General features: G+C 45.4%; 1 protein-coding gene across 1 annotated transcript in view; it reads right to left on the bottom strand.

Annotated features, from left to right (window-relative positions):
• Positions 1 to 22931, bottom strand: part of LOC109938306 (sorbin and SH3 domain-containing protein 1-like) — a 108412-nt gene that overhangs the window by 2576 nt on the left and 82905 nt on the right. The window contains exons 16-23 of the mRNA XM_048616303.1: positions 19627 to 19673; positions 16786 to 16900; positions 16572 to 16697; positions 13199 to 13393; positions 9889 to 9990; positions 7507 to 7563; positions 6766 to 6824; positions 4518 to 4624 (exon numbers count right to left, since the gene is read on the bottom strand). Of these exons, the coding sequence (XP_048472260.1) occupies positions 4518 to 4624; positions 6766 to 6824; positions 7507 to 7563; positions 9889 to 9990; positions 13199 to 13393; positions 16572 to 16697; positions 16786 to 16900; positions 19627 to 19673 (808 nt within the window). The remainder of the gene's footprint in view (positions 1 to 4517; positions 4625 to 6765; positions 6825 to 7506; positions 7564 to 9888; positions 9991 to 13198; positions 13394 to 16571; positions 16698 to 16785; positions 16901 to 19626; positions 19674 to 22931) is intronic.

Here is a 22931-nt window from a genome sequence, read left to right as displayed (position 1 = left end):
ACAATAATCATTTTGTGTCCTCTGCCCTAAGGCATGAACAGGAACGTCAGAAATACGGGTGTGATGTGTTTATTAAACACATTCACATTTTCTCAAAAAGAGATAAAGGCCAGAACCTTCAGTCATAGAATCCCTACAGTACGGAAGCAGGCCATTTGGCCCATTGAGTCCACACCAACCCTCAGAAAAGCCTCCCACCCAGACCCACCCTTCCCATCCTGACCCTGTGGCCCTGCATTTCCCATGACTAATCCAACTGGCCCACCCATTCCCAGACACTATGGGCAATTTAGCATGGCCAATCCGCCTAGCCTGCACATCTTTAGACTGTGGGAGGAAACCGAAGCACCCAGAAGAAACCCACGCAGACACGGAGAGAATGTGCAAACTCCACACAGACAGTCACTTGAGGGTGGAATCGAACCTGGGTCCCTGGCGCTGGGGCAGCAGTGTGAACCACTGAGCCACAGTGCTGCCCATAAGCCCACGAGTGTTTGTCAGGATCACCTCCACATCAAGACCCCAGGGTGACCACCTAAGAATCTTCCTGGTGCTGGCCAGGTCAAAAGGTCATTTAAAGTTTGAGAAGATTTGTAGCTCGTGTTGTGGACAAAGTTGTAGACTTGCTCGCTGAGCTGATGGGTTTGACTGCCAAGAGTTTCGTCACCCTGCTAGATAACAGTCTGTGCGCCTCCGGTGAAGTGTTGGTGTTCTGTCCCGCTTGTTATTTATAAGCCTCGGTTTGCTGGGGTGTTTAGTATTATCTTTGGTTCTGTTTCTCAATGGTTTGTACACAGGGTCTAAATCATTGTGTTTGTTGATGGGGTTCCGGTTGTCTCACTACGCATGGACAACGAGGGACATGAATTTAGTTGGGACAACACACCCATAATCACACAAACCAAAACAGAAACAATGCCAGGAAATTCCTGGACACCTGATGTTCCAACCGGAATTCCATCAACAAACACATTGAATTAGACCCTGTGTACAAATCACTGAAAAACACGGACTGAGGCCAACCACCCCAGCAAACCGAGGCATATATATAACAAGCGGGACAGAACACCGACGCTTCACCGGAGGCGCATTGACGATGTTACCCAGCAGAGGTCATCTTTGGGCCTCCCATTCAATTCAGGATGTAGGTCCATTAAGAGGTCCACAAGCCTTAAGAAGCATGCACTATTAGAGGGAGAATCACAAGTGTCTCACGTTGGAGGCAAACACTGAAGATGTTAGATACAAATAAAGGATGCCTGGCAGCTGGCCCTCTGTTGAGAGAAGGGGGCTGGTGTGAGGAGGAGGCAGCCTCATGGACACCTCAAGCCTGTTGCCTGGGATGGCAGGACTGATGTAAGAAGAGAGACTCGGTCTGGTTAGGACTATAGTCACTAGGGTTCAGAAGAACAAGGGAAGATCTAGCAAGACTAGACAGGTGATGACTGGGGAGTCTAGAAACAGACAAACATCACAGTCTAAGGAAACAGAGCAGGCCATTTAGGACTCAGATGAGGAAACATTTCTTCATTGAAAAGGTAGTAAACATGTGGAATTCTCTGCCACCAGAAGCCATGGAGGTCAAATCAATGGATTTATTCATGAGAGAGATTGATACATTTTAAAGGCATCAAGGGGTATGAGGCAAAACCTGGAATATGGTATTGAGATACAGAAGAAAGATAAGGAGAAATGTCTTCACCTAGGGAGTGGTGAACCTGTAGAACTCTCTGCCATAGAAAGTGGTTGAGACCAAAACATTGAATGTCTTTGAGAAAAAAAAAGTCTGTCAGGCTGCTGTGCTTCGGTGAAAATAACCAGGCGGTGGAAACACGTTGGGTTAAATGAGCTAATGTTTTCATTTTGAAAATTCCTTATCCTGCCTGGATGCTCACCATTCTGGGGCCAGGAGATTCCACCAGTAGTCATTATCAAACAAAGGCAGACCATTTAGCCCATTTGGGCTCTGTGCATACTGACCCAGTCAGTCCCATTCCCCAGCTCTGCTCCCTGCAGGTTAAACCTCCAGTGACCAACTGATTGAGGTCAAGCCATTGCTCCCTGTCCTGAAGACTAATGAAACCCTGGACTGCAGGAAGAGTCTTTAGAATAAAGCAATAAGGTGGAGCCTCATCTGCTTGCTCAAGTTGAGCTAAAATATCCCAAACCAGTGGTTAAGGCAGAGCTCTGGAAATCTGCCACCTCACTTGGTCAGGACTAATCCCTCAACCACCATCCTGAAAAGTAGATGATGTGGTTAACAATAACATTTCTGTTGTGGGTCTTGAGGCACACACTTTAGTTACTGCATTGCCTTAAAAATCAACAATGACTGTACTTTGAAGCTGGGAACAGGAAAAAGTCATTAAGACCAGTGGTTCTGCCACTGCCATAGTGCCCTCAAAACTCCATCCTCCAAGTCCTTGCATGTTTCTGGGAAAATCAATCACCTACAAAATTTTTTGCAAAAGGGACGTAAGAGAATCGCAGAAGAATTGCAATGTAGCAGGAGATCTTTTGGCCCATCGAGTCCATGCTGGGTTAAGTAGAACTATCCAGTCCAATGCCACCTTCTTATACCAGGTCCACACAGCACTGAAGATCACAGCTCCTCAGCTGGATATCTAAGTACTGTACAAAGGTTCAGATTTTAGCTCCCTCTAAGACAATGCAGCCCAGGGTTCTACCACCCTCCAGGTGGGGGAGAAGAAATCTCATCTCTTCTCCATTCACTATACCATTTACTTGAAGTCTACACCCCTGGCTTTTGATCCCTCTGCTCAGACAGATAGATTAAGTGACCAATTTACTCCCAACTAAAGGATGTTGCCAGGATTGGAGTGTTTGAGTTATAAGGACAGGCTGATTAGGGCGGGACTTCCTTCCCTAGCCTATCAGAGGCTGAGTGGTTACCTTAGATGGGTTTATAAAATCATGAGGAATATACATAGTGTGAATAACCAAGATTTTTTTCCTGGTGTAGGGGAGTCCAAATCTAGAGGGTATAGCTTTAATGGTGAGAGGGGAAAGAAGGCCAACTTTTTCCAGAGGGTGGTGCACATCTTGAACGAGCTGCTACAGGGGTGCAGGAGGAGGCAGGTATAATTGCAACATTTAAAAAGCATCTAGATTCGTATATGAATAGGAAGGGTTTAAGAGGGATATGGGCCAACTGTTAGCAAATGGGACAAGGTAAGATTGGGATGTCAGGTTGGGCACAGACGAGTTGGACTGAAGAGCCTGTTTCAGTGCTGTATGACTATGACCTCAATTTACGAAACACAAGTTAGGATTGTGATGGAATACTCCCCACTTGCCTGGATGTGTGCAGCTCCAACAACACTCAAATAGCTTGACACCATCCAGGACAAAGCAGCCCGCTTGATTGGCACCACATCCACCACCTTCAACATTCGCTTCCTCCACCACAGATGCTCAGGAGCAGCAGTGTATACTGTCTTTTGCAGTAACTCACCAAATCTGCTTGGGCAGCATCTCCAAAACACAGAACCACCACCAAGATGGATAAGGGCAGCAGATAAATGGGAATACATTTCCTTCTCCAAGCCACTCACCATCCTGACTTGGAAATATCACTGCTTCACTGTCATTGCATCAAAATCCTGGAATTCTCTCCCTAGGGCATTGTGGGTCTACACAGTGCATGGACTACAGCAGTTCAAAGCAGCAGCTCACTATCACCTTCTCAAGGGCAACTAGGGACGGGCAGTAAATGCTGGCCAGCCAACAATGCTCAGGTCGTCAACAAAATAAACAGAGGTCACCCCGAGCACCTTGTGCTCCTCGGAAACCAACCCCAGCTTCTCCAGATTTCCTCATTAGCTAAAGGTTGAAATGTATTCTTTTTTCGTAAATGATGCTTGTGCAAATGCATGGGCGGGGGGGGGGGGGGGTTTTTACAACATGTAGAATCACAGATGTGTTTGTGCTTTTTCTCTGTTTTATTTTTGAGAGTGGTATATGGCTGCAGGTTAGTAACAGATTGCTCGAATGTGATTAAACCATGAGGTATATTGTTCAGCAAACACGGTGACTGACTTCACCTTTTTGCAAAGGACCTATGGGGGAGTGCAACCTATTCCAAAAGGAACCAGAAGAAGAGGAAGGGCCCAGGTTCAATGCTTGCTCTATGTACAGTTAGCACATGTCTCAGGCCAGGCCGGATTATCAAAATGACAAGAGTGTCCCAAAGATTTGCAACAGATGGATGTGAGCATCAGAGACTCCCATTCCCCACCACTAAAGTAGTTTGGTCATTACTATTGTGATATCCTGCCTTGATGTTGGGTGGGGGTGCGGGGTGCTTCACATCAAAAGTAACAAATCAGTTTGAAATGCTTCAGAATAACGGGACGATGTGGCAGGCACTACGTAAATACAAGGCATCTCTTTCTTTAGAATTTGCTATGACCCATCCCACAAAGCCCTGAAATGGCTCCAACAGTCCTATTCTTTCCTCCCACATGGATTCTGTCCCAGGAGGATCCCCTACACACCAACAAACCAGCCATCGTCACACTTTTCCATCACGTCCACAATGTCCCCTTCTCGAAGCTCCAGCTCATCTTCGTTCTGTGGGACGTAGCTGTACAACGCTTGGAAGCTTAGAGAGGGAAGGAGAGAGAAAAACATTCTGAAACCAAGCTGTAAAAATCTAGACAATTGGTGCACCCAACAACATTGTACCAACAAGATACTGCATTTGGAGCTAGGTTCAGGGCAACCTGGGTCTCCCCTGCACAATCTGATCTCCCCAACCTCACTGGTGCGGTCTTCAGAGAGGAAGGTGATCCTGTCCTGGATGCTTCAGGGGACAAGCGGGGATAAACATTCTCTCAGCGAGAAAGCTATTGTTCATAACAGCACAGAACGAGACTGTTTGACCCCACTGAGCCCATGCTCAAGTCATTCTCCCGCTGCATCCCTGCTTATTCTCCCTGTGTTGGTAGTTTCCTTTGGAAATCATCCATTGCTGCCATTCTCATGAGCAGCATGTTCAAGGTAATTACCGCTCACTGTGTAAAAAAAGGATCTGCCTCACAAATCCTGCCCTGCATCTTTTATCAAAATCTTAAATGTGTGTCCCCTCATCCTTGTGTCATCAGCTAAAGTGAAGCAGTTTTCTAGTCTACCTTGTCAAGGCCATCATAATCTTGACCTGATTCTCCCTCAATCTCCTTTGCCCCAGGGAGAATACCCCCAGCTTCTCCAAAACTAGTCCTCTCAAATTTTTAAATCTAATGTTGATCTCATTCCTTGTGTACCTTCTCTGCAGCCGTAACATTGTATTCCTCACTCTGTTCTAGTACCCTAATGCACTTTGTACGGTATCACCTGCCAGTACTGCACGCAAAACAAAACCTTTCACTGTACCTGTGAGAATTATAAATCAAATTTTCAGCTGCCCAGTCTCCGGAATGCCACCTCTGTCTCTTTCGAACCTCAACTCCATCTAAAAAGGGAGCCCTCTTATTTTCACATTGAGTCAATTACAGTTTTGAGGGACACAGTTTAAGAACAGGAGAGTCCTTTTAAGCATGAGATGATACTTTTTTTTCCCCTCTCAAGGGTTAACAGTCTTTTCCTTAAAGAGCAGTGAAGGCTAGATCCTCAAATTTATTTAAGGCAGAATTTGGTAGCTTTTCTTTTAAAAAAAAACTTAAAATGTGAGTTGAGGGAAATAGGGGCAGCCAAGCAAATGGAGCTGAGACCACTTCATATCAGCTAACTTAGTGCAACAGGCTCAAACTGCCCATTCTTGATCCTTAAGAACTCTTGATCCTCCAACATGAGATTTTATACCTTACTTTGGAAGGAACAGGACCAGGCCATTCAGCCTGTCGAACCTGCCCTGCTATTTCATACTGATCATAGCTGATCAAACACTTCAATGTCTTTTACCCACCCCATTCCCATAACCCTGTTTGCCACCAATAATAAGAAATCTATCAATCTCTACCTTCAACATACTCAGATTGAGCCTCCACAGCCCTCTGTGGTAGAGAATTCCAAAGGTTCACCACCCTGTGAGTAAAAAGATTTCTCATCTTGGACCTGACCCCTTATTTTTTAAACTCTGCTTCCGGTTCTAGACTCCCCAAATAGGGGAATGACCTACCTGCATCTACCCTATTGATCCCTTTATGTGTTTTTTAAGTTGCAATGAGATCACCTCTTCATTGACCAACTTTTAACATTCAAATCCTCTCCTGGCTGAATGCCAGTTTTATTCTGATGACCTTTCTGTGGAGGGGTTGTGTTTTTTGTCCCTTGGCTTCTTTCATTATAACTAGGATTGTTTTCCTGCACTAATGGCACTATATTGATGCAAGCCAACAGCATCCTTTAAACCAGATTAGATCAAAGCCAAATACTATCCCCATATATCTCACTTCTCATCAAGCCCATTCAGAAAAATGGTCAGGAGTAAGTGACAGGAATGAGGAATCGCCCACCATGTCAACCACTTAGTTTTGCAAGATCAGTTCCCAACTACGTTATAAGGCTACTGACAGAGTGTCGGAAAACAGGGCTGGAATACTTCTGATTGGCTTGGATGTGATGGGCTGAAGGGCCTTATTCTGTGCCATAAATCTCTACAATTGCTCCTAAGCTCAGCACAGCATCTACTGACTGGGAGACGATCTGGAGCTGTACACAGCATAGTCACTAGGACACCGCATGGTCTTCGATTGTGGAACGGCTGATAAAAATCCAGAATCACGGATCGGGGTGGGTACTTACAGGGCTGTTGCAGCCAGGGTCCTCTCCGGGCTCGTCCCTTGCTGCTGTCCCCGAGGTTGCTGAGAAATGATCAAAGATTGTTTACTGTCGTGGGCAGACACCTTGTGCCGAGAGTGAAGCGGGTGAGAAAGGTTACTGCAGTAATGAACAGACTTTTCTGCAATGTTCATGATCTCATTGCAGACTGCCTCCTGCCAGTCGCGCCGTTCGACAGCATCAAGGGGGCAAACCAACAGAAAGGAAATGAGAGGAGGGGGTTTTGGGGGGGGGGGCGGGAAGAAGGGTAGCATTCCAAAGGCATCATGGGGATTCCAGCAAGTTAACGGGGAATTGGAGATCCAGGAAATCGCAGCGGAGTGTAGAAGTAATCCAGAGGTAAGCGTGGAAAAAAACAGGCAAAGATATAGAAGAATTGCAGATTTAATTCAAAGGATTAAAAAAAGTGCGACACACAGAAGCAGTAGTTAGTGTTCACTATTAAGAATCATGCTGATTATGAATACTGTATTTACTTGTAAGCACAGAATTCCATGCACTGGTCCAACGCTGTATACAAACCACTCAACTCGGGGTCAATTTCTCACCACTAAACATCTACCATTTCAAAAGCACATCCCAGAACAGCTCAAACCTAATCTCTACACAGTTATCAGTATTAGTTCAACTCGTTGGTTTCCAAGCTCAGATATGCTCTGACCCCATGCGGGCCCCCGAGTGATGCATTTACATATCGATTCTTACCACGTAGCTCTTTTCAGACTCTGTGAGATCTGGTCCTCGCAATGAGTGATGAGAAGGCTGGTGGTCATCAGGCAAATTATAAAGGGAAAAATTGCAGCATGTGTTATTGGCTTCACACAGGCAACGCAAGAGAAGCGACTGCTGTTATGTAACAAACTGACTGAGTCCCTGTAAGCTTCACAGACAAGGATGGTACAGTGACAGCACAGAGAGCAGGGAATGGTATCTCGCAACTTTCAGGGCTCTATAATCGAGAGAATAACGAGCTAAAATCAAAAAGATGGCAGTCAAGCGACGAGATGGGAGGGGATGCGGATGACGAAATGAAAGGGAAGAGATGACAGACACGTGGAGAAGTTAATTCCTCATTGAAATATTTTACACATTTAAATAGAAATTTTACAGGCATTTCTCACTAAATCGCCCTCAGTTTATTTCTGCAATTTAAACCTTCATAACCTCTCCTACTACATGATCCCCGAACTCCACCATCACCAACAGACCCTCGTTCTTCATTGAATTACCCAGTACACAAGCTAATCCCAAACTCATGCAACTGTTTTTCTTCAGTGGGGCACTGATGGGCACACACTCAGGCTTGACCATTATCTAGGAAGGTCCCTAATTCACACTCATCGGACCACTCAAATGAAGTCCAGAGCCATTTCCAAAGCCCAGAACCAGGGGTCACAGTTTAAGGATTCAGGGTAGCCATTTCGGACTGAGACAAGGAGAAATGTCTTCACCCGGACAGTGGAATTTTCTGCCACAATGAACTGTTGAGACCAAAACATGGAATGTTTTAAAGAAGTTAGATATAGGGCCAAAGATCAAATGACACTGATGCCAGATAATCTGTTTTGTTCCCTCCTATTCATTAACAGGATGAGGACGCTGCTGACCAGACAGCATTTATTGTCCATCCCTAATTACTCAGAGGGCAGGCAGTGTCCTTCCCTAAAGGACATTAGTGAACCAGATGGGTTTTTCCAACAATCGGCAATGGATTCATGGTCATCATTAGATTCTTAATTCCAGATATTTTATTGAATTCAAATTCCACCATCTGCCGTGGCAGGATTCGAACCCGGATCCTCAATGTTATCTGGGTCTCTGGATTAACAGTCCAACGATAATACCACTAGGCCATTGCCTCCGTTGATTGGGGGATCTTGCTGTCACCACATCACAACAGTGACTGCACTTCAAAAGGATTTAAAAGGCTGTAAGACACTTGCTGAGGCCACAAAAGGCGCTACAGAAATGCAATTTCCCAATGAGCATGGAAGAAAGAGGAAAAGGCAGAAGGATTTGGGGTTATCACTGCTAATGGTACTCCTATCATACTGACAACAACATACAGGCACCTTCCTAGTGTGGCAGGACACTACAAGTGGAGAAACAGAGGAATCTGGGTATGTTTGTCCACAAATTCTTGGTGATAGGGCAGATTAATAGAGTATTTAAGGCGGCACTTGCCTTTATCAGTTGAGGCAGAGATTATAAGAGCAGCAAGGTTAGGTTACAGCTGTACTGAACTTTGGTTTGGCCACAGCTAGAGTACTGTGCACAGTTCTGGTCACTGCACTATAGGAAGGATGTGATTGCACTGGTCGGGTGCAGAGGAGATTCACCAGGATGTTGTTTGGGATGGAGCATTTCAGCGATGAAGACAGGCTGCATAAGCTTGGGTTGTTTTCTTTACAGCAGAGAAGGCTGACAGGTGACCTGATAAAGGACTATAAGACTATAAGGGGCATAGACAGGATGAACAGAAAGCAGCTGTTCCCCTTTGTCAAAGCATCAAGAATAATGAGGCACACCATTAAAGTGAAAGGCAAGATACTGAGAGAGCATTGAAGGAAACAGGTTTTCAGCTGGAGGATGGTGGGGGTCTGGAACACACTTCCTGGGAGGGTGGTGACCTCACAAACTTTGTGAAGTACTTGGATGAGCACTTGAACTGTCATAACATTCAAGACCATGGGCCTAGTGTGGGGAAGTGGGACCGTGTGTAAGTAGTAATGTATTTTTGGTGATACAGACTCAATGGGCTGAAGGGCATCTTGGGCACTGTATGGTTTAATGATTCTAGAGATGTCACTAAATGGCTATCAGGGTTACTAACTACATTGGGCAAGGTACTGAGGTCAGCTAGAGAACTCTAAATTAAGATTCAAACCTCATTCCAGGCCCAGACATCCCTCCCAGTCTCTAATAGGTGAGAAATGACTACTGAGAAGGTCAGGAAGTGGTCAGGATAACCCTCAGGTCTTGGATCCCTTTAGTCTACTGGATAATATCGAAGTCTCCTGTGCCTCAGAATGTCCCCATTCAGAGCTAGCACACAATGAAGGCAGCAATAATCAAACTGTCACTTACCACAAGAGAGCCCGAGCTCAGGGTACTAACTGGAGAACCAGAAAAGGCAATCGGACTCCTGGCATATCTTCCTCCGAGCCCACTATCAGTTCTCGAGTTTGGCTAATGTGTTTGAAAGGACACAAACTCATCTTAGTATTTTTGACAAGGCACAGAGAGTTAGATTGAAAGACAGCAAGTGCGGGCACGGGCGAGAGATGGCATGTGAGAAATGGAACATGAGAGGAAGAAAGGGAACGCGTGGGTGGAGAGGGGTGTAAGGGGGGAGAAGTGGGGCGAGAAGGCAAGACAGACAGACAGACAGAGAAAAGGAAACCTAGAGAGGGGGGTGAGGGAAGGGGTGCGAGAGAGCACGAGAGCGAGCACGTGGGGTTGGTGAGAAGAGAGACAGAAAAAGGAACGGAGGGGTAGGGGGGGGTGTGGGATGGTGGTGGTGGTGGTGAAGAGAGAGAAAGGAGAGAGAGTAAAGGAACATGAGTGGGGTGAGAGAGAGAATAAAAAGGGAATGGTGAAAGAGAAGGGAATGAGAGAGAGAGAGAGAGAGAGAGAGAGAGAAGATTGAAGGAAGAGTGAGAAAAGGAAAAAATGTGAGAGAAGGGTGTTGTTTGGGGGTGGGGTGTGCGCTAAAAAGAGAATCCCATGAGGAATTCAGAATACAAGAGAGAGAGAAAAGCAAATTTGACAGTGAGACACAGGAGATGGAAAGAGGGACTCTGGGAAATAGCAAGGACATAAAGGGAGAATGTCAATGAAAGTGTCAGAGAACACTGAACAGCAGGTGAGAGGGAGGAAGGACTGAGTGAGAAATACAGGGAACAGGATGAGGCAGTGAGCAGGAGCCACGGCAAAAGGGAAGTGAAAAGCAAGAAGAATAAAAATAATTGTGAAAAATTGCCATGCACTCTAAATGTGCAGCACGCCAGTTTTTTGAGTGAACAACCAATGGGTACAGGCTTAAAAAAACCAAACATTCCTGACAGTGAGATCACACAGTTAGTTGGAGGAAAGAAAACAGAAACAGCCTTTTTAGATGGTGAAAGTCTTCATGCCACTGCAGGTTGAAGAGCACTCAAGATGATGGCCCTTAACTTAAAAAAAAGTGGGAACCTGGCTCTCCTCCAGAGGGCAGACACAGGTATGCTCACTCCAACGCGAGGTCACAATATCCCTACAACAGTCTACACAGCAACACATGCACCGCCTGGGCAGGCTGAGCTCTCGGATCGCTGCTAACTAACAATTGAGTAAGTAGTCTTTACATAAGAAGTGCCTGCTACAGTCACTGCCCTAACATTAGCTTCACTTGTTGCACATTTCAGATCCTGCTCAAGATGGCTGCAGACTTCACTGACCTTTCATTTGGACCTGGCCAAAGGCAGGAAGGGAGTTAGAGAGGCACCAAGGATGTGCCAAGTGAAGTTGGTGTCTACGCTTCGCAGTAGATGGTAGCCATGTTGCGAAGGTGCTGGTGTTGAACTGGGGTAGACAAAGTGACTTTTTTCACAGTAGATTGCCACAGTTGGTGAGGGAAGGTTCAGTTCAGAACTACAGTTTCCAATATTAGTAGCTGGTTGGTAATATTTCACAATGCCACACTATGCTGTCAGTGAGGGAGAAACTGAACGCAAACACACCATCATGCAGTAGCAGCTACCTTCTCTGTTGCTTCTGCTGGTTTCCCATTGCTGGTGCCTTCCGGGTCGCGCTCACTACCTCCCTGGACAATCCGCAGGAGCTCCCTGGATAGCTCACAGCTAACTGCAGGGCACTGACCTTCCTTTGGGCTCTTGGACCATGTGCCCAGATCTGATGCCTTGTTGGGCACACCACCCAGACTGGGCACGTGAACAGTCAAAGGATTCACTGCTTCACCCTCACACCTCCTGTTCCTCACAGCAGAGAGACCGTCGGCCACACCGAGCTGACTTGAACCTGGAGGAGGTGGTGAGGCTTCTTGGGGGGAGGAATCGTAACAACTAAAGGTGGGAGATGGTGTAAACTGAATGGGTTCCTCACTGAGGGGAGTGCTAAAAGTGATGCTCCGCACAGATTGCTGTGATCGAGGTGGTGGCAAAGGTGATCTATTAGAGTAAGGCATAGAATCGACAAATTCTTTCAAGGGAGGAGGGCTGACTGCTAGCGAAGGGCTGCTCTCCAGTGAGGTGCTAAGGTAGTTCCTGTCAGTGTAGAAGCCTTCAGGGAGAGGAGGCAACGGAGGAGTCACAAGAGGAGTGTGGCTCGGGAATATTCCCATCGTCAGTGTGATCCAGTCAGAAGTCACAGCTTGCACATCTGGAGAAAGCACTCTGCGATAGCGAGGTGGAACAGGAGGAGGAGATGGTGTGGGACGAGCAGAATTACCAGAGAACTTAAAACAGAAGAGGAAAGGAAGAAATGAACAAATAGAGAAAGCAAGGCAAAGCGAGACCTTTACACAGCTACAACAGGCAAAGATTGCAGGATTCGAAAAATAAGTCAAGCTGATAGGAATTTGAACATTTTAAAAAGGATGAGAAATGGAATATTGTACTTTGTTAAAAAAAACATATGAAAATGGTACTGCCTATCCATCATTAAGTGAGTGACAACCAATCATGCTTTTATACTAATCTCATTTATCAGGCAGAATCTTTGCTCTCTCCTGGCCTTCTACACCACTCTCCTGTCCCAAAAGTGCTCCCTTCCACTACAGAGAGGCCAAAAGCCCTACCTTGCCCAGACTGTAATTCATGTCTCAGAGCATGATCAGGCTGTTCGACCGTGGAAGGCCATTGCAGCTCGGTCCCACCATATCTACAGGGACACCCTGCAGTGCAGAGCAGGAACCCTGGGCAATATATCCCCTTCCTCATTTAGGGACAGGAGGTCTGATTCTTGGTCAGTTACTTACTCGGCATACTTTCGGGATATTGATTTTCCTTGATATGGAATATACAGAGCTGTGGAGCAGGGTATTGTGTACCCAATCTTCTCCGCTGCCTCCCAATAACCCCCCTTCAGTGAATCACCCTTCTGCTGGGTTGGGGGTGAGGGGAAAAGATCCAGTGGTTAACTTGCATTAGCCAATGTAAGCACACCTTTGCTAATAAACTGCCCTTCGGCCTCTCAATTACAATGACCTCTGTAACTCCAAGAGCCGAAAAGGAGGGTTTAGGAACAAAAACTGGAGCGAAGGTGAGATCGGAGGGTGGAGACCCTTTGTGGACAGTTAAATTATTTTAGGCATTAAGAGAGGTATTTGGGATCAGGTGTAATACACACATTGGACGATAGATGGGGCTCAAAGCTTACTTAGAGAGAGAAACGATACCTGCGGGGAGCTCGTTGAGCTGCGATTTGAGGAATAAGATCCAGGGGGATCAGGGTAATCAACTGCATTCTTCACCCTGGGTCTCTTAATCACATCCACATACGTGACAGGGAAAATGCCCTGGCGGTTTGTGCCCGAGATTTTGCCCTCGTACCAGTTTTCATCAACTCTTCTTATGAGTGTGATTCGCTCGCCCTGCAGAGAAGGAAGGAGGCCAGTTATTGTCTGGAGTCACGTAGAATGTACAAAACAGGCCATTTGACCCGCACTCCGGTGCTGGAGTTTATACCTTGTACACACGTCTTTCATCAAATTCATCTCATCACATCATCACTTCTTCCTACTCCTTTGTCTCAATCTCCTTTCAATGTTATTCCTCTGACATACTGCTCCTTATGACAGGGAATTACAGCATGAAGATTTGTCGCAAACAGTCTAAGATCATCTGAAGTCTAATAGAGATGCAGTGCCCATCTGCTTTATATCCTCTACTTATTATTGAGAAATAGAATATTCTGTTTCCTGACACACAGGGTCAAGCCTTTCTGGAGTATGGTCACAACAGCAAAAGGCCCCTCACTTATCCCAACTTTGTATGTCAGTTCCAATCTCACTCAAGCTCTCGGTTCTGCATTGAGTGGGACATTCCCATTCATTGGTCTGACAGAGACTGACACTATTCGGCCAACTCTCCTTTTAGAGCCTGATGGGAAATATTTGGCAGGGGAACAGCCACAAAAGTGAGAAAGGAGACTGGGGGTTCAAGTCTCACTTTGGAAAGCTGAGAGATCTAAATCCAGGCCGACACTCTAGTGCAGTACCAGGATTCTGCCACACAATGAGAGGAACCATAGTCTGATGTAAGATCTACCCTCTCAGGTAGCTAATGAAGATCCTGTGGCACCATTCAGAGAAGGGCAAGAGCGTTCTCCTTGATGCCCTGGTGAATATCTAGCCCTTAACTGATATTTATAAGTAGGCTGATTATCGCATTATAGTCAATGGGAGCTTGCTATGTGCAAATTGGCTACTGTATTCTGTACCCAACTATGTCGCTTATTCCTCCATTGGCCATGGGCATTGCTGCCCATCCTCACCTCCCCTTGAACTGAATGACTTGCTCAGCTATTTCAAAGCGCAGTTAAGAAAAGAGCATATTGCTGTGTTTATGTAGTCACATGGAGGCCAGACCAGGTCAACACCGATTCCTTCCCTAAAAGGAAGATATGATTTGCACAACAATTAACGATAGTCGTCATGGAAACCCGTGATTCCAGATTTGATTCAGTGAATTTAAAGTGCACTAGTCAACATGGGGAGGTGTTTCTCTCTGCATTTACTAGTACAGTGACAGTATCGAACCATCACTTGCTGAGTTGTCGTATGACTTTACTATCTCCAGCAACTACCTACTGTTTGTCGCAAGCCAAGGGACTTAGAGTCAGCAAGTCATAGAGTTATACAGCACGGAAAGAAACCCTTCAGTTCAACTCATCCACACGAACCAGATATTCTAAAATTAATCTGGTCCCATTTGCCGGCATTTGGCCCATATCCCTCTAAACCCTTCCTGTTCACGTACCCATCGAGATGCCTTGACTTTAAAGGGGACTTATACATGGCAACCTTGTTGAAGCTTAATGGTTTAATGTGTATATTACCTACAGGATGCACAACAGCAATTTGTTAAGATTCCTCCAACAACACCTTCCAAACTCTCAATCCCGGGAAGGACAATGTGCAAGTTCCCCTCCAAGCTACTGACCATCCTGGCTTGCAGTAATAAAGCTGTCCCTTTATCATCCTTGGTTAAAACTTGGAGTGACCCGTGGAACAGCATCATGAAAGCACCTTTCCAACTGAGGTTGAATTGATGGAGGGAGGTGGTTGACCATCATTCTCTCAGTCTTAGAATCCCTTACAGTCTGGGAACAGGCCATTCAGCCCATCAGGTCCTACACCGACCTTCTGAAGACCACCCCACCCCTTAGCCCTACATTTCCCATGGCTAGTCCACCCAACTTGCACACCCTGAACGTTACGGAAAATTTCAGCATGGCCAATCCACCTAACCTGCACATCTTTGGACTGTGGGAGGAAACCGGAGCATCCAGAGGAAACCCACGCAGACACAGGGAGAATGTGCAAACTCCACACAGACTGTTGCCCGAGGCTGGAATCGAACCCAGGTCCCTGACGCAGCTAACTGCTGAGCCTTCGTGCTGCCCTGCCCTCTTGCCGATGATGCTCATATTAGAAGAATGAATACAAATTAAAAATTCCAAGCAGCCATGATACCAAGAATTAAGTTACCCATCATTTGATACAGATTTACTTTCTCATTGCAGAGAGATGACTGTGGGAAATGGAATAAAATCACACTGGTTCAGTATGGACTGTTCCTCAGATTGGCATGGTTGTTGCGGACAGAGTATAAAAGTGTGATTTTGTCTCAGAGCAGAGCTGCCTTGACTTGCAAGGAACTATTTGGCAGATGGAATATAATGTGGGAAAATAGCGGAGCTTAAATGGTGAAAGGCTGCAGAAAGCTATGGAACAGAGGGACTGGGGAATCAAAAAGTTAGCAAATAAGTTTAGTGGGTAATAGAGAAGGCAAATGCAATGTTGGCCTTTATTTCAAAGAGAATAAAGTATAGAAGTAGTGAGGTTTTATAAAAATTATAAAAGACACTAGTCAGACCACAGTTGAAATACTGACAACAGTTTTGGGCCCCTCAACAAAGGAATGATTGGAGGCAGTCCAGAGAAGGCTCATCAGGCTGATAACTGATATGGAGGGTCTATCTTATGCGGATAGGTTCAGTGGTTTGGACCTGTGCTCATCGGAGTTTATAAGAATGACAAGGGCCTTATTGAAACATACAAGATTCTTAGGGGACTTGACAACATAGATATGGAAAAACTGTTTCCCCTTGTGGGAGAGTTTAGGGCCAGACAGCAATAATCTCAAGCTAAGGGTTTGCACATTTAAGGCAGAGGACGACAAATTTCTTCTCCCAGAGGGAAGCAAATCATGGAATTATTCGCACAGAGTGCTATCGAGGCTGGTTCATTAATTATACCCAAAGCTGAAACAGATTTTGATCAGGAAGGTATTCAAAGGTTATGGGGAAAATGCAAGAAATTAGAGTTGAGGATTATCAGATGAACCATTAGCATGTTGAATGGCAAGGCAGATTTGATGGACTGAATGGCCTTTTTCTGCTCCTACATCTTATCGTCTTATTAATTAATCAGGTACCAACAATTGTTCTTCATTCCTCGAGCAGCAACACCCTTCCCACTCAGAGCAGCTGGCCGAACATGACAACTCAAAGGCTTCCAGGAAGCTGGGTTGCTGAGTGATTCATACCTTCCTGAAAGACATCTCCACATGGGTGTCACCACTGAAGTTGAAACGAGCCACAGCCTCACCGTATTCTAGCACCTGAAGTGGGGGCGCCTTTTTGGGTTGGGCCCTTTCTGTTGGTGGCAGAAGCTGCAATGAGGAAACCAGAAATCAATATCGGCCAACAGAGGCTCACGCTCACTTTTCCACCTCATTACTGCATGTGCAGCTACTTTACCTCAACGTATGACCTGGGAAAGATGCCAACTCTCCCATGATGCTCGCCTTCATACCAGTTCTGATCTATCTGTCTGTAGATGTAGACGATGTCTCCCTTCTGAAACGGCAGCTCCCTAAGTCCAACAAACATAACAGTTAGTGTCTCTTGGCCATTCACAGTGAGACTAAAGACTTGTGAGCACAAATTTCAACAATAATTTGATTTTGATGTGACACCCCAGTTGCCCAATAACACCCCTTGATAGTGAGTTGTAGAGAGCCAAATACAGAGGGGCTGAAGCCTGGTGTGATGACACTGTGGCTTTAAGGGGTGTATTTTGTCCTGTATGTTTTTTTTAAATGAAGAAAGGTTGAGAGAGAGGTAGCGAGTAGTCTGTTCAGAGCCACTACAGTTAAACAGCGTGTGAAGGCTTGGGGTTTTATTTTAAAGGTTGAAACAGTAGAAACAGTTTGAACGGGTCAAGCTCCCCCAGAGCCAGGATTTTTAGTTTTAATTTTTCAATAGCAGTTGCTGGGATCTTGCAGCTGGGTATGGAAGCTGTTTTACCTCTCAGTCACAGCTAAAAGCTGGGGTTCTCTTCTAGCTGCTGGAGTTGCAAATAAGATAATCTGTTTTTTTTCTGAATTTGCCTTTGTCAAGGTTGTGTTAATGGAATGTTGGAACGTACCGTTTAACAGTTAAATAATCTGTTATATTAATATTCTGTTAAGTTTTCCAGTAGAGTTAAGTAATGCCAATTTCTTCTTTCTTTTGTGGTATTGTAACTATAGTGTATGAATAAAGCGTATTTTGCTTCAAGCCTGGTAGTTTGACCAATCGAATTGCATCCAGTATCTGGTAGTTGCCATTAAAATAAGGAAGCGTTAACCTCTAGGCTATCTTCTTAATGTATTTGGACGGGGGTTCGGTCTGGTCCATAACACTGGTTAACGCCAAAAACAACAGGGAAAATGTTCTCTCTGAGACTCTCTCGATTGGGACTATCTTTCCTGTGCTTACCCTAGTCCTGAACTAGGATCAAAGTCTCAGGATAGGGGATAGGCTGTTTAGAATGGAGATGAGGAATTTCTTCACCCAGGGAGTGGTGAGCCTGTGGAATTCTCTGCCACAGAAAGTGTTTGAGGCTAAAACACAAAGTTTTGAAGGAGGAGTTAGATATAGTTCTCAGGGTTAAAGGGATTAAAGTGTAGGGGGAAAAGCAGGAACGGAGACCGAGTTGGACGATCAGCCAACGACCATTTTGAATGGTGGAACAGGGTCAAATGGCCAAGTGGCCTATTCCTGCTCCCATTTCCATGTTTCAAAGTTGCTCAGCAGCAGCCTCAACACAACAGAGAGTCAATCCCACCATCGATCCCACACAGATTTTCCCAAACCTTTTGGCATGATTCTAGTTCGGTCACAGTAATCCGACATGGGATTCTGAACAGGGAACTGGGCCATGAGCTAAAAGCAGTCATATAAAGACAATCATTCTGGATGGGACCAGGCTCTGAATGGGGCCAACAGGAGCTAGTCTGTAATCAGGAATGGGCTTTGTGGTTGATACTGTTGAGGAATTCCCCCCCATGGTTCAGGCACCATTAGCAGAAGGAAAGCACAGAAAGTGGGAGCAGAGCTGACGAGATGCCTTTGCTGCACAAGTCACTGATCGCAGCCTCTCTTCTGGAGTGGCATGGGCATAGGGGATAAATCCTACCCCCAGATGGGGTGTTGGGGGGGTGGAGGGGGAAGGTTTGGGTGAGGATGGGATGGGTGGTGGAAGAAATGACGATGATCTGGGGATGGAAAGGCAGAGACTTTCGGATGTGACAGAAAAATTGAGGCCAAAATCCCAAAGAGGGGCATGTCGAAATCGAGACAGACAGACAGAGGGAGAGACAGACAGACAGGAGGTGAGGAGGTTAAGACTATAGAATCAGACATGTTATACTGCAGAAGATGATCATTTGCTCCATCATGCCTGCACCATACTAAGGCAGCAGTAGTTGCCATAGCAGCAATGTGTTGTGGTACAAAACAAGATTTCAGACAATATTGATGATACAGAAACAGGCAGTAGGACCAGGGTCAAGAGGCAATTGGTTACAGGACCTTTGTTACATCAGGTTAGTGTGTGCATACACATGATGAACTGAAGAAGTCTGGTGCGTTTGGGAAAAAGTGAGTCCTGTTGGGGGAGGGGGGGGGGGGTGTGGGTGGGAAACAGTTTTTCTGAACAGGGCAGGGAAAATTTCAACCACTCCAGATCCTGTTCCCCATCTGTGCTTTGTGTTGGGACATGTCTGTGCTGTGCAGCATGGACTCATGATCCTTCCTGTCTAGTTGAGAAGCCCTCAGAGAGGCAGTGCACAACCTGCTAGAGTGTGGTTCAGGGCCTCAGCTGAGTGTGGGGCACAGCCTGCAGCATGAAAGAGGAGAATGGACCCTCATGCAAACCACACAGTACTGAGATATAAATCACTTGCATTAATATAGTGCATGAAACTCCTCTTGTTTATAAAGATCTGGGTATTTTGAAATTCAATCAGGGAGCTGGGATCCTGGTACAAATCCAGTTCAATCTACGACAAAGTCCATCTCTATGTACGGGCTCTGAGATTAGAAGATCATGATCGAATTTCTGGTCACTATACAAAGCTACCTACTAAACGTGGCACTTAGACAACGAGGGGAATGGAAAATGGAATTCCTGGAATGAGATTGGCGCAAGTTGAGAGTTGTGGTCACATGGCTGGCCTGGGGACACGTGCTCGCTGAATTAGCAAGAGTTGCATTTGCCCAGAACCCACAAGATTGCCCTGCTGTTATAACTGGAAGTTAAATGGTTGAACTCACTTCAGAGACTGCGCCTTGAAGTCAAACTTGGCTCTGGCTGGCAACATCTGTAAAGGGAGGCACAAGATTATTGACACAGCCCACTGCGCAGTGCAGCTTTCAAACCCTCGAAGCACAACAGCAGCAGCACAGAAACCAAAAACTGTTAGCAGAATGGACGTGCTGAACTAATTGACAAAGCGCGCGGCACAGTACACAATTCAAGCCCATGCTTGCCATGATTCCTGCAAACGGATGTGATATCATGACGATTTGTCGGTCAGGTTTACGACAACCTCAACAAGAGGTACTTAAGGTTCAACCGGAATGTTTTTTCACCTGAAACATAAAGCTGCTTTGCTCCCTTGGGGTGTGGAGAATTTGTATTTTGGCTCCTGGTCCAGATTACAGCAGTTTGAATCTACGGTTTTTGCAGCATTACTAGACAAGGATTTGAGTTCAGAAGTAGAGACATCTTACAGCAGTTATACAGGACCTTGGTGACACTAAAGCTGGAGTGCTGTGTTAAGCTTTGATCTCCCTACCTAAGAAAGAATATACTTGCCACAGAGGGAGTGCAGCAAACGCTTATACTTGTCTGCCCTATGAGGAGAGATTAGTTTGACCAGGCCTGACCAGACCAGGAAGAGAGAGGATTTGATTTAAGTATATAAAATTCTAACAGGGTTGGACAGATGATGCAAGAGGGACATATTCCACAGTTGGCGAGTCTAGGACCAGGGGAGACAGTTTCAGGATATGGGATAGGTCATTTAGGATGGACTTCACAAAAGCACCTTCACTCAGACAGTAGTGAACTTGTAGAATTCTCTACCATAGAAGGCTGTTGAGGCCAAGTCACTGAATATATTTGAGAAAAAGACTGATGCATTTTTAGATTTTAAAAGGCATCAAGGGGTGTGGCAAAAAGCAGGAATATCATATTGCGATAAGAGGATAGAATGATGGAGCAGACTCAAAAGGGCCAGATGGCTCCTAGTTTCTAAGGCAGTGAGAAATAGCAGCAACAGTGGACAGCACAGCCTAATCCACCATTTAATAAGATTTTAGTTGACCTTTTCTCTTGACTCCACTCTCGCCATCCTGTCTATTCCCCACGTCCTCAGAGTTTAAAACCCTTTCAACCTCAGACTTGAATTCACCTTTAAGAAGCGATGGGAAAATGGTAATGGACTAGCAATCCAGAGCACTGGGAACATGGAGATGGGTGCTTCTATCAAGTATTGATTTATGGAATTTAGGCATCCAGAATTTGTGGCTCACCTTTAAATGCCCTATAATGGCTTGCTTGCCATTTTGAGGGCAAGTAAGAGTAAACCATATTGCAGTTCCATTGGGATCACAGTCAGACTGTGTAAGAACAACAATTTCACTACCTAAAAGACTTCAGCAGAACACGCAAGATTTTCAAACAATTGATTATAGTTTTAAGGAGGCAAGCTTTATATTCCAGATGTATTAGCTGTATAAATTCCACCAGTGCCTTGGATGGGGTTTGAACCCATATCCCGAGAGCCTTTGCCTGGAGCTCTGGATGACTTGTCCAATGACAGGAGCACTACACCACCACGTCCCCCCAGGGGAGGTCAAAGGATAAGGCAAGTTGCTGTGTGAGGAGTTGAAAGAAGTGGAGGACTTTGTTGTGAGACTGTTCAAAAAGAAATAAATTAAATCAAGCACTGTCTGCCGGCTTCATCGTGTCAAAGGGAAGTAGGGATCCAGCACATCATGCAGTGACAACTTAAAGGGCCACCAGGGAGTCAGTGTTAGGGAGAGAACCAGCCACTGATCCCAACACACACACACACGAGGGCCTGTGCATCTCTAGCACAGTTGGGTTTTACAAAACAATCCATTTTCACATGATCACTGGCTATGCCAGTATTTGTTACTCATCTCCAATTGGCCCTGAGGTGGTGGCAAGCTGTGTTGTTGAACCACTGTGGACTATACACTATAGGAAAACATACTGTTGTGAGGGAGGGAATTCCAGAATTTTGACCAAAATATAATGAAGGAAGCTTTCAGTGTTCTTTTATTTTAAAAATAATCAAGTCCACATTGCAAATATTCTCAATAATACTACTCAATATTCGCCCATTGGATTACTTTTCCACTATGCTAAGCAGCTTCAATCCTGGCAAGTCTCAGATCCAACTGGGACTCAGTTCCATAAATACTGGCATTGCCTGTTTCACCCATGCAACCTCCCCTGGGAGCATCCACGCATACAGACCTGCAGCTTGATTCTTGGCTAGTTATGTGACTAACAGGGGCTTCAGAGGTGGGTTCAATCCTGTCTTCAATCCTCTGGTCTATGCATGGCATGCAAGAGTACATCTGGATATGCAATTCACGCAAGCGTGTACACTACTGGACATGCATGTATGTAGATGCACTTGTTCATGCATATAAATACATACCCTCATCCATATGCAATCTCACACGCACACACAGGCACACAGACACGTCCACCTGAGGAATGGCCAACAGCAGGCAACCTCCCTAACCCAGAGATTAGGTCAACTGCAACATTCCAAGTGTTGCCTTGACTGTGACCAGGTAACCAGCACAATCCAGGTAACTTGAGGCAGGTACTTTCTGCCCTGCAGTATGCTCAGCAGTGAAACCATAAACAGAAATGATTCCAATCTCCTTTTCAGGAAGGCTGACCATTTACGGAGTGGCATTAAGTCACGCATTCCAGAATATATCAGCCACAGTCTCCACTCCAGGCAGGGGAGACGCAGAATGAAATAGAATCAAATCCCAACAGCTGCAAAAATCGAGAAGATTCAAGAAATTGTGCAAATCCATCAACATCGTTAATGGCTAAAAAATAAAGAACCTTAAGTACTTTGCTTCGTTGTCATTTTCCTGTTAAGATATTCATACAGCATATCTTTAGTGACCACAGTGTGGACACAATCAACTTCACAGGTAGAAATTAATACCACCCAAATAAATGGAAATTTACGGGGATAATGCAATTGAAAACAAAGCTGTAGCTTCAAAGGGAAGTGTAAGTACATTATAACATGTTAATAAATGTATACGTGAATGTCACGAGTGCTGGACTTTGTCTTTAATTCTGCTTCTGTGTTAAACGTTCCAAGCACTGGTGAATTTTGGTGACACCATTGTGTGGTTATGGTAGGAAATATCACACCCAGTGACAGCAGTCCATTTGTCCAAGGGTCTGAACCAAACAAAGATGTGAAAGTGATGAGCACCAAACTCATCACCATAGAGTAGGGATCTCACTCTCACTCTCACTCTCACTCTCACTCTCACTCTCACTCTCA

Source organism: Rhincodon typus, chromosome 34 (assembly GCF_021869965.1).
Source record: "Rhincodon typus isolate 14 chromosome 34, sRhiTyp1.1, whole genome shotgun sequence".
Taxonomy (NCBI): domain Eukaryota; kingdom Metazoa; phylum Chordata; class Chondrichthyes; order Orectolobiformes; family Rhincodontidae; genus Rhincodon; species Rhincodon typus.
The sequence above is the reverse complement of the archived record's forward strand: the minus strand, read 5'-3'. Positions and strand labels throughout refer to the sequence as shown.